Source organism: Calidris pugnax, unplaced genomic scaffold (assembly GCF_001431845.1).
Source record: "Calidris pugnax isolate Ruff unplaced genomic scaffold, ASM143184v1 scaffold89, whole genome shotgun sequence".
NCBI lineage: Eukaryota > Metazoa > Chordata > Aves > Charadriiformes > Scolopacidae > Calidris > Calidris pugnax.
In genome coordinates, this window is record NW_015090865.1 from 1,456,073 (window position 1) to 1,468,089 (window position 12,017).

Below are 12,017 nucleotides of genomic sequence, written 5' to 3' on the forward strand. Positions count from 1 at the left end.
CACACACCAAAATCCCAAGATTTGTCACATGCATCTGAAACCAGAACTTCGCCCTCTTTTAATCCCATCTCGTTTATCAGCAATATAACATTTTGCACATTATCACCCCAATTATAAAGGCTTGTAGGTGATAATGAGATTCCACTGGATATATTCCAGCAAAGCACATTCTAGGTTTTACTAACTTCATTAACCAAGAAAAGCTGGTTAATGGCTGAAAAGTGCAATGATGCACATAATAATACCAGTTGCTTTGCTACTACAATTATATTATTAAGATGGATCTTTGAGGTACAATTTCCATGTATAATTAGTAGTTTATCCCTTCAGGAAAAAAAAAAAAATCATCAAAAGGACCCAAAGGTTGGAACAAAATAGTTCTTACTGAAAACACAAATGAAGTCATGCTCTCTGGGTCAGATTCGGGACGGGATTTGTGAGAAAAGAGGAGCACAAGAATTTGGAGACTTAACACAGGCTCCCAGGGGACGTGCAATGCCAAAGTGCAAATTGCAAACCTCTCACACTGCTGGGCACAGAGACCCATGCGTGTGAGCACCCAATCTCACGTATCATCCGTGGGCATGACATCCATCCGCGGGTGGGCAGGAGCCAGCTTTGCCACAACCTCTGTGCAAGAGGGACCCCATAGCCCAGGGAGTGAGGGACAGCCGTGGGGCGGACAGGGTTTGTGCCCCAGCCTAAGCTGTGAGCATGATGGGAGAAGGGCACAGCCAAGGAATGAGGGAGAAGCCCTTTGGAGGCACGTCTTGGTGGAAAGCAGTGAGAGGTAGATGATACCTTCTGTGCGTATGGCCCCGGCTGGGGACTGGAGTGGCTGCCAGTTGGGTGCCATGGTACGTCAGGGGAAACACCAGCCCCTCCACCATTCCAGGGCCTCCCCAGGGAGAAAGCTCTGCCATGGGACACCCCTTCTCACCTAACACAAGCACCAAGCCTCCGAGTAGCAGGACTCAAGAGGTGCAGAGCAAGGCCTGGCCCTCAGAGATCTCCAGGGACCCTCCCCAAGCCAAAATGCGTTTGACCCGAGATGTTTACATTGACATTCCGAGGGGCATTCACCTTCTTGAGGAGCACAAAACGCTCTGAGAAACAACTCATAGAGATTGTATCTCTTTTCCCATAAGATCAGAGAAGGTCAGGCTCCAAACACCAACCTCCTCTGTTCAGCTGAAGGATACACCCAATGTCCCCAAACATGTTTGCTGAAAATTTCAGAGTGGAGGTGTTGAATCTTTAAGAAGGCCTCCTTTCCCCAAAATCTTAAGTCTTGATGTTAACAATGACTTCTGAGAAGACAAGAGATCCCAGAATATATCAGAAATGTAAAACATTTAGACTGATTAAAATCCTTTCCTGTTGTTTTCTTGACTTCAGTATTCTTCTGTTGTTTCACTGTTTTCTTGGTCATCACTGCTCTTCCCCATAGAGACAACTTCAATTTCAGATTAAGAAAATGAGCACTGCCAAGAAAGCAGAACAACAAAGAACCCTCTCTTTAGTCCTTTTACTAAATAAAAAAAGAACAGAAAGCACGAGTGCTAGTTTGCAGTGCAAGCCTGTTTTTTTTTGTTTGCTTTTCTTTTACAGTTAAATCATACTTATCAGCTTGACAAAAAATGCAATGACTGTTTTCCACTAGGAATTTTCTTACAAATTTAATCAAGTTGTCAGAAGGAATACTATTATCCTCACCGTGTGAAATTAATGTATCAGGAACTTATCTACTGTCTTGCATGTGTCTATGACATTTATATGGATCAACTAATATATGTGTCTTCTGCTTGGTAAAATTTCACACAATAAAAAGTCTTCAGCACTGAATTTGCGGTCGTCTTAAAGTCCTTGATATGGCTGGCCCTGCCTAGGAGCTTAGCAGGAGCCTTTGCTGGATTTAATCAGGCAGACAGACCTCAGAAATTCTGCTGGAATTCTTGTCGCTATTAGAAATATGCACCAGCATTTGCTAATTCAGGTTCAGAACTGATTCAGAAACTAAAAGCAATAAATCCTCATGCAAGTCTCGAGCTCTTTTAAGTATATCCCGGAGCAGTAATTTTTGGAGAGGAGGAATACATAAAGGAATGTAGAGCGTCTAGCCAAAATTCTATTTGAAATACTCTTTTCAGTGAATCCAAAACAGAATGCCTCCGCTTTTTCCCAAATGCATGAGCTTGGCCTTCCACTTCCATGACCTTGCAGAGGAGACAAAAAGGCAATGCAATCAGGACATAAAGCGATGGCCATCCCCTTTAAGTCAGCAGGACCTTCATTGCTGATATCAACCAAACAGGATTTTCCCCTCCATTGCAAGTCACCGTAACATCTCTCTGTGCTTTACAAACTCTGCCGTTGCCTGAAATCTAACAGAAACTGCCAACTTTGAGGAAAACTGCAAGTATTGTAGCACGGGCTGTAGAGGTGAGCAGGTACTTATGTTCTTGCTGAACTGGGGTTTCACTTATTATTAAAAAGGAGCTAAAAGAAAGCATGAAACAGCATTACACACAGGCGAAGCCGACCGACACTTCAAATTTAGAGGTGTGAATCCCTCCAGGAGGCACCGACAGCACGAACCCCTGACACCCAGCTGTCGGGGCAGACTCTGACAGAGGCACACAATAATAACCTGCCAGCCACGATATGCTCTGAAGATGAAACCTGGGCCTCATCAGAGACAGACAAGTCAGGATTTCAACCCCAGCATTTCAAACCACACCAGGTCTCGGGCTGGTGTCGGTGGGCACAGTCACATCGGTTGGGCAGCTCAGCGTGGATCTGCTGTCAGTCCCCAAACACCCATCCTGCCTTGGTCACTTCAACCTGAGTTTGAGATATCCAGTAAAGTCCAATAATACAGAGTTTGAACTCATTCATTATAAAACCGCAAAATCAAACTGCTTTCTGTGCTATTCCAGGTTCACAGGATCTTTTCAGAAGAACCTGATTTTCAGTTTCAGTAAGGGTCTGGTTTGCTGTAAGAGAGAAACCTCATTCGACATGTAGAAACAGAAATGCTTGCAGCATTTATTATACTTCCCTGATGTATTTATACAATGCATAAACACATTTTTTTCTTAAACAAAAAACCCTTTCACTTTTCATAAAAACTGTTTGATTTTCTCATAAACACTGTATGTGAATTTCTGTGCCACTCTGACATTCTTCTCCATGAGATATTAATGCGAGTGACTGTATCCTCAGGAAAAATATGCTTCTGCTGATAAACATTTGATTCTTGGCTTGTATTTGTGTTCTGCACTGGTTTGGATGGACAAGTCAAAACCCTGGCTGGTCGCCTACGACCTCTGCATTCTCCTTTAAATTCCATGCATTTGCAAGAGATGATGGAAGAGCTGATAGTGTCTACTGTTTATCAGCCATGATAATTAGAGTGGATACATTTTTGATTGTAGAAACAGTCTTGTAATGGATCATTACTTTTTTTTTTGACAGCTACTATTTCCAACACTTTCAGCAGTGCCCTGAATATGAATATTTAAAAAGGTCTGTGCCCAGAGAACACTTTGCCTCCTGCAAACTCTCTCAGCTTCAGCTGACAAACTTTTCCAGGGAAGAGGAAAATCAGTTTCTCTCCTCTCTGCACTGTCAGCCCCCAAAACATGAAGTCTCTTCTCCTCCTATTTGCTGTCAGCCCTGGAGAGGGTTCAGCCACCACCTCGGCAGCCCCCATGCACACCCCCCTGCTACGGCCACAGCCAGGCTGATGCTGCCAGACTGCAGTTCAGGCTCTGCTGAAGGCTCAGCTTCCAACCATAAGGGATGCAGAAGATGCCATTGCTAGAGATAAAACCAAATAAGGGAAAGGAGATCATTTTGCTGATCAAGCACTCGGTCAAGCAGAATCATAGAATCATGGAATGGTTTGGGTTGGAAGGGACCTTAAAGATCATCCAGTGCCAACCCCTCTGTCCTGGGCAGGGACACCTCCCACCAGACCAGGTTGCTCCAAGCCCCATCCAGCCTGGCCTTGAACCCCTCCAGGGATGGGGCAGCCACAGCTTCTCTGGGCAACCTGTTCCAGCATCTCACCACCCTCAGAGTGAAAAATTTCCTCCTTATATCTAATCTAAATCTCTCCTCTTTTGGTTTAAAACTGTTACCCCTCATCTATCCCTCTTCTCCCTGATCCAGAGTCCCTCCCCATCTCTCCTGTAGCCCCTTTAGGTACTGGAAGGTACTCTAAGGTCTCCCCAGAGCCTTCTTTTCTCCAGGCTGACCAATCCCAACTTGCTCAGCCTGTTCTCACAGCAGAGGTGCTCCAGCCTCTGATCATCTTCATGGCCTCCACTGGACCCATTCCAACAGGTCCTTGTCCTTCCTGTGCTGGCCAGAGCGATACGGCAGAGCCATATTTCGGTTGCCCATATAACTTTCTGCTGTGATGTGCACATTACCTACGTTACCTACATGGTCACTACTTGCATTCTCCAAGCCACCCAAAGCCCAGCTTGCACACTGCCCAGGTTATGAACTAGCTCTTCAATATTCTACTCCAGGTCTTTCAACTGGGGGCTATTGTCAAAGTCTGCAGTTAAATAATATAATTCATTTCTGCATGTTTTTCTTGGAGGCAGTCTGGGATCAGAGCTCCAGTTCTTGCAGCCCAGCTCCTCACTGGAACCTTGAGCAGATACCACTGCAGTCATGGAGAACTGGGGAGGTTTTGCTGGGTGCCAATGTCTAGGAGTCACCAGTCTCTTTCTGCTTCACTGTGGACCCACAACTGCCTCCTCTGGTTTCACACCCATGAAACGGAGACCAACATCATGCTGTCTCTTCACCAGGCAATGATGTATTTTCGGAAGCACCTTTATTTTTTCCCCTCAGCTCTTTCCAGTTGTCTGCATGCAGAGAGGCAGAGCAGCAGTTCTTAGAGAGCTGGCTGTGTGCTGCTCTGCATTTTCGATGGCTGAATCAAATTAAACGACAGCTAAAAATACATGACGTACCCCACCAGCTCTGTTTGCCCGGGTAAACATTTGCTGCAGTCGCCTGAGGACTCTCATGTAACTCCAAAACAGCTGAAGACCACAGATCCAGACAGTCAGCCCTGCCGCCAGCACGGTGCATGAAAGTTGTGGTCTACACCATGGAGAAGTTTGGTACCTTGGCACAGAAACACCCAACGTGTCTGGGTTTGCAGTAATAGCTCAACGGCTTCAGCAGGGACGAGAGGAAGGTGTGACCACCTCTGCCTCCTCTCCAATCAAACAGATTTCCACCTTCTAGAAGGATCAGCTGCTTCCACACAACAAAAGCACAAGCACATCTTCAAAGAAAGATTCCCCAAACCAAAGTCTTATTTCACTGCTGGCTGTGATCCCTAATCCTCCATCCCAGTGTAGTTGTGCCAGTAAAAAGGAGTAGATTAATTTCACTGCATTTCTTACCGACACCCCTGTGGCAGCTCAAGCCCTCTTTTTCCTGAAGCCTGGGACCCACCGTGCCTGGAGTCCCCCCACCTTTCCCACACTAGGGATGCAGAGCAGGGGCTTCCTCCCCAGGGCCCCCCTGTGCCATCACGGCCACCCCACGTGCAAGTACAGTGCAAGCCCTCGTGCACCTCTCCCCTTCGAAAAGGGGACAAACTGGGGAAAGCAATTAGCCCACGGGCACATCAAACGTCGGCGCTGGAGCTTCTGAGCAGGCTCCAAGCTGGAGCTCTGCTTTCGTGCCTTGTGTTTGTATTTTCTGCTGAAACCTAACGCGCCCGTGTTAGTCCCACCAGCTGCTTCCAATCTTCTAAACAGAAGGATCGCTCTGTGCTATAAACTTCAGCTTTCCAAACACAAGCATCATCTGTTAAGGCCAAAGCTTTACAGAGGATCCCCCAACACCAGGCTGGGAGTCCAACCAGCCCAGGGCGTATCTTCCCTGTGTCAGCAGACACCTAATGTATTTTTAGTGCTGTCAGAAACAAACCACTCCTTGATATTCCAGAGGGGAGAAAAAAAAAAAAAAAATCATCTGAAAGCGACGGTGAAGCTAATATTTTAAAAGACCCTTTCGAGAACTCGCCAGCCTCCTGGGGGAGCTTGTCAACATCTCCCACGTTAAATAAAAGTCACTTTAACATCCACAGGGGTTTTGAAGAAAAGCTGGAACATATCAAAGCTGCTGGGATGGCAAGCTTCATAACGTGCACAATACATCAACACTTACAGACACTAAATCCTCCCCAGCCTCAAGGGAGCTAACAGCCCCCCGGAGTAAGCTCTTTTTCCTAATGTATGTCTCAAATGAACCGCTAATCTCCTCTCTAAACTTGACAGCTGTCCTGCATTCACTCAAAACCCCCTGCGCTTAAATCCTTCTATCGTGCTTGTTAAACGACTTGTTAGATCATTTTTTTCCTATAATATGAAGAAAGAAATCTTTCCCCTGACCCTGTACGAAGACCACACTGATCTGCTGCTGGCGGGCACAAGAGTGGCACCAGGTTGCTTTGGTCCTGTGGGTTTTGGAGGCTTCCTAGGGAGGCAGCGGTGCCCAGGGACATCATGGCACCCACGGCACCCTGCCCAGACAGGCTCTCCTGATGGCAGTCAGCAGCCAGATGTGGTTTGGTGACCCCGAGCACCAAAGCTGCCTCCCTTAGGAACAGGGTGACACATACGCTGGAGTCCACTCCCACAGCTCTATGGCTCCATACTTTTCATATATACTTTTTTTTATTATTATTATTATTATTATTTATTTCCCAGGAGCAATCCTGGCCTCAACAAACTCAACAAACAGCCCACAGGTGCTCCCATACCAGTCCCCCCAAGCAGATTTCTCACTCCCAGCAGACCCAGTGCCTTCCTGCACTCAGATCAGCTTAAATCTGTGACGTGGCTTCTCACTGCTCTGAGGGACTGCAGAAAACTTTCCCCTTCTCTGGGCAGAGTTTGGCCCCCGGTGTTGAATTCACGGTGCCAACAGCTATTTGTCATTTCTGCTCCAGCCCATGGCTCTGCAGGGTTGATGTGCAGCCTTCCCCTGCAGACTCCCAGAAGACACCACCAAGACAGCTGTGGTCCTGCACTGTCAAAGTCCTTGCAAGGCTTGGCAAAAGGGTAGTTTGGGACAGAGTCAGAAATAGTCCCAACCTCCAGCTGAGGACAAGGCAGTCATTTTTCATGCGGTTCTCACCGTTTCAAATGAAAAACGTTTTCTAAGAAGACCAAAATGCCACTGCTGCATCCTTCCTGGAAGCAGCTACTTGTCCATTAGCTGTTTAAGACCATATTTTTGTTTATGGTTTGAAACTGTCTGATGAAAGAGTTTCACTGAGACGTCAGCTTGTTCCAGTGTTAACTCTTGCACTGTGACAAGCCACCCAGCCAGCGAGGTCCACTGAGTTCTGATGACACTTGACAGCTCTGCAGAGACCCGACCCCTGAGTCGAGCTGTTGAGTTTTTGCTCAACACCTGGAACATGAGGGGCCGTTTAAAAAAAGCCTGGACAGGGAAAGGGGTGGAATAACTTCTGCAGCACATCTCACACACCTGGAGCTCTGCCAGAGCCGGTGTCAGTCACAGAGGGTGCAGTTACCGCAGTGCTGGTCACCAGCATCTATCCTTCGTGGCGTTTTTCTGCTGTGGGGACTTTTTATGCTGCTCCAGGTTCTTCATCACTCCCTGCACTAGCAGTGAGGGGGACAGGAGTGTTTTCCTTTCTGCCTGTGCTATGCACACACTGCTGTTGCATGAAGAGATGTGAAATCCCTCTCTCTCCAAGATTTCCTCTTAAAACGTCTAGAGAAGAAGATAAACAACAACAACTGCCCCAGGATGTGATCATTGACCACTCCAAGTGATCACCCTGTGCTGTTTCACCCATCCCTCACCTCTGCCATTCCCTGCTGGCTCCAGCACAAGCCACAAATGCCCACCCCTCCTGAAAATCACTCATCCACTGGTGTTCAGAGAGGCAACGTCCCTGCGCCTCACTGGATGGACCCCAAAGCCCTCCACTGATGAGAGAAAGGGTCTGCCATGTAACTGGAGGAGAGCTCTAGGCTGAGCCTGACACCACACAGCTGTGAAACGTCCCTGTGGTCACCTGGTGCAGAATCGAGTCCCACCACAAACAGGATCACCTTTCCAAATATTTTCAATACCAAAAGGAGCCCTTTTGTCCAACCAGAACATTCACACTCTGAAACACTCTCTCCACCCAGCTCCACTCCCTGCATCCATCCGCATTGTCCCTTGGCCCCCCCATACACCCACCTCCCAGCCACCTCCTGCAGCTGGAGAAGCCCATGGAGGCCTCACGGCGCAGGGAGCCGGCCCCTCAGGAGGTATTTCTGACACCTGAGCTTATGAAACCTGCTGGTTTCAGCTGCAACATCACAAAGCTGTTTTACCTGCCAGAGGAGCTCCCATCAGACCTACAAATCAAGGCCCCGCAGAGCAGAGACAGATTTACAACCAACAAAACTCCACCCACCGCGCTCAGCCCAGCAGTTCTTACCAGGGGCTGGAAATTAATAGGATTTCTAATTGCAGCTGCATTTTTAACTCCTCTTGCCCAAATGGAAGAGCACGCGTGTGATGCTTCCTAGAGGAGGAACTGGTTTCTGGGGGGCCAGGGAAGGTGGGAATCATCAGGAGTAGGAAAGGGGACCTGTGTGTCCCCACCACGGCCCCGCAACCAGCAGCATGGTGGCTGCTCCACAAGCATGAGCTTGGCCACCAAAACCTGGACTCACCAGACTCCCCGGGTGGGTGCTGAGGGACACCCGTGCCCATCCTGCTGCCTGGGGTCCCTCACGCAGCACCCACAGCCAGAGCTCAGGTCAGCCTTTCCCTTTCTAGGGCTGAACCTCCCACAGCGGTTCCACACCCAAGCAGCAGGAACCCATGAGCACACATACCTCAGACCCGATCCAAAACCTTTGTTAGCTTGAGGAGATAACAATCAAACCCCCTTCTTCAGAGAGGTCCAAAGAAGAAATCATCCCTTCCCCATGCAACTTATTAGCAGCTACAGGAAGGCACCTGTTGCCCTTAATGAGCTTACGAGGCGCTAATTGCTTTCCATTTGGGGTTGAATATTACCAGACTTGGTTTTGCCTTGCTGAAGAGGGAGTTCTGGTGGGACCCGGCTCTGGAGCCCTCAGCACAGGGAAGACATGGACCTGTTGGAGCAGGGACAGAGGAGGAGGCCACAAAGATGTTCTGAGGTTGGAGACCCTCTGCTGCGAGGACAGGCTGAGAGAGTTGGGGGTGTTCAGCCTGGAGAAGGCTCCAGGGAGAACATATAGAGGTCTTTCAGTACTTATGGGGGGCCTACAGGAAAGATGGGGACAAACTTTTTAGCAGGGCGTGTTGTGATAGGAGAAGGGGTAATGGCTTTAAACTAAAAGAGAGATTAAAATTAGATATAAGGAAGAAAATGTTTACACTGAGGGTGGTGAGATGCTGGCCCAGGTTGCCCAGAGAGGTGGTTGATACCCCATATCCCTGGAAATGTTCCAGGTCAGGTGGGACAGGGCTCTGAGACACCTGATCTAGTTGAGGTTGTCCTGGGAGGGGATGGGGAGAGAAGGCTGAGGGGGGGATCTCATCAATGCTTATAAATACTTAAAGGGTGGGTGTCAGGAGGATGGGGCCGGTCCTTTTTCAGTGGTGCCCAGTGACAGGACAAGGGGCAATGGGCACAAACTTGAATATAAGAAGCTCCATCTAAACATGAGGAGGAACTATTGACTTTGAGGGTGGCAGAGCCCTGGAAGAGGTTGTCCAGAGAGGTGGTGGAGTCTCGGTGTCTGGTGACATTCAAACCCACCTGGACACGTTCCTGGGGGACCTGCTCTGGGTGGACCTGCTCTGGCAGGGGCTTGGACTAGATGATATCCAGAGGTCCCTTCCAATCCCATGGGATTGATCCTGTGACCAGGTGGCCTTTAAAGGTCCCTTCCCACCCGAACTACCCCATGATCCTGGGAAGACCCGTCCCAGATGGCGCTTTGCCCGCTCCGAGCGGCACCGCTCCTCCCCGGGGGAGGCTGGGCTGGGCCGGATCGTGTCCCCCCCGGGATGCTCTGTGTCCCCCCTACACTGTGTCCCCGGGATGCTCCCTGTCCCCGGAACCGCTCCGTACCCCCCGGGATGCCCCGTGTCCCCCCCGCACTGTTCCCTGTCCCCGGAACCGCTCCGTGTCCCCCCGCACCCCTCCGTGTCCCCGGGATGTTCCGTGTCCCCCCGCACCGTTCCGTGTCCCTGGAACCGCTCGGTATCCCCCGGGATGCTCCGTGTCCCCCCACACCGCTCCGTGTCCCTGGGATGCTCCGTGTCCCCCCGCACCCCTCCGTGTCCCCGGGATGTTCCGTGTCCCCGGGATGCTCCGGGTCCCCCCCCGCACCGTTCCGTGTCCCCGGGATGTTCCGTGTCCCCCCGCACCCCTCCGTGTCCCCGGGATGTTCCGTGTCCCCCCATCCCCCTCCGTATCCCCTGGGATACCCCATGTCCCCCCGCAGCGCCGCCGGTCCCGCACGGAGCATCCCGGGGACACGGAGCGGTGCGGACCCTCCGCGAGCCGCACCCAGCCCCGCCCCCTCCCTCCCCGCCCCTCCCGCCAGCCAATGAGCTCCGGGGGTGCTCCGTCCGCCGACCAATAGCAGCGCGGCGGCCGCCCTCCGCTTCCCGCCCCCGCCCCCTATTTGAGGCGCAGCGCGGGGCCGCGCGCGGGCAGAGGCGGGAGCGGAGCCCGGCGGAGCGGAGCGGGGTGCGGGGGTGGGGGGGGCGGGGAGAGGCTCCGGTGCGAACCCCGCACCGCAGCCGGGGTGGGGGGGAGCGGCGGCACCACCACCAGCACCCCCATGGAGGCTTTTCCCGGCGGCAAGCTGGAGCAGCACCGGCACCTGCCGGCCGTGGAGTGCCTGCCGGGCCCCCGCTACGGCGGGCGGAGTCACAGCGCCTGCGGGAACGTCTTCAACTCCTGGAACGACTACCTGGGCTTGGCCACCCTCATCACCAAGGCCGTGCGTCCCGGCAAGGCCTTCGGCGCCGAGCCCCCCTCGGTGGTAGTGGCGGCGGCCGAGGAGGAGGAGGAGGAGGAAGAGGAGGAGGAAGAAGAGGCGGCGGGGCCGTACTTCGAGGGCGCGCTGGACTTGCAGGAGCTAGACCTGTGCGGGCATCACCACCATCATCATCACCACCACCACGGCGAGAGCCTGCTGGAGGAGCGCTTCGCCGATTTCAGCCCTTTCCCCGGGCGCGGGGGTCCCGCCGCCGCCACCGCCGTGCTCTTCGACTGCTCGGGGGATCACCCGGGCCGGGAGGGCTCACCCCACTCTTGGGGGGGTCTGGTGGTGGCGGGGCGGCTGCCGAACCACCCGCGGGCTTCCTCCCGTTTGCTCAAACCCGAGCTGCAGGTCTGCGTCTTCTGCCGGAACAACAAGGAGGCGGTGGCCCTTTACACCACCCACATCCTCAAGGGACCCGACGGCCGCGTCCTCTGCCCGGTGCTGCGCCGTTACACCTGCCCCCTCTGCGGGGCCAGCGGCGACAATGCCCACACCATCAAGTACTGTCCCCTCTCCAAAATGCAGGCGGCCAAACAGCTCAAACAACACGCCCGGACCGCCCTGGGGAAGAAGGGGCGTTAAGCACTAGGACCCCGGGGGGGCGGCCCCGATATCCCCCCGGCTCTTTCCTTTGGGTTTTTGTCTTTGAAGCGGATGGCGGGTTTGGGTTTGGTTTGGTTTTTTTTTTTTTTCCTTGTTCTTTCGCACATTAATATATATATATATTAAAGGCGGAGAGTGGCGAGCGGGGGCGCAGGGCCGGTCGCCGGGGGCGTCTGGTTGCGCGCTGGCCCGCGCGGAACCCGGCGCCGGGCCGCGGGAATTGCGCAGCTCAGATGCACTGTGTTTGTTTATTGTAAGAAAAGAAAAAAAAAAAAACAAAAACAAACAAAAAAAGAAAACAACCAAATATATATATAAATATATGTGATTTTTACAGAAACGGATTTACGG

At 51.7% G+C, this 12,017-nt stretch overlaps 1 protein-coding gene across 1 annotated transcript; it reads left to right on the forward strand.

Annotated features, from left to right (window-relative positions):
• Positions 1 to 10,809: 10,809 nt before the first annotated feature.
• NANOS1 (nanos homolog 1 (Drosophila)) lies at positions 10,810 to 11,952 on the forward strand. Its single transcript, XM_014945240.1, has one exon. It carries the CDS (start codon positions 10,857 to 10,859, stop codon positions 11,643 to 11,645), a length of 789 nt encoding a protein of 262 aa, XP_014800726.1. The 5' UTR covers positions 10,810 to 10,856; the 3' UTR covers positions 11,646 to 11,952.
• Positions 11,953 to 12,017: the final 65 nt, after the last annotated feature.

What these genes read in the sequence shown, in the direction of transcription:
- NANOS1 (XM_014945240.1), top strand. Translation starts at nt 10,857, where the DNA reads ATGGAGGCTTTTCCCGGCGGCAAGCTGGAGCAGCACCGGCACCTGCCG.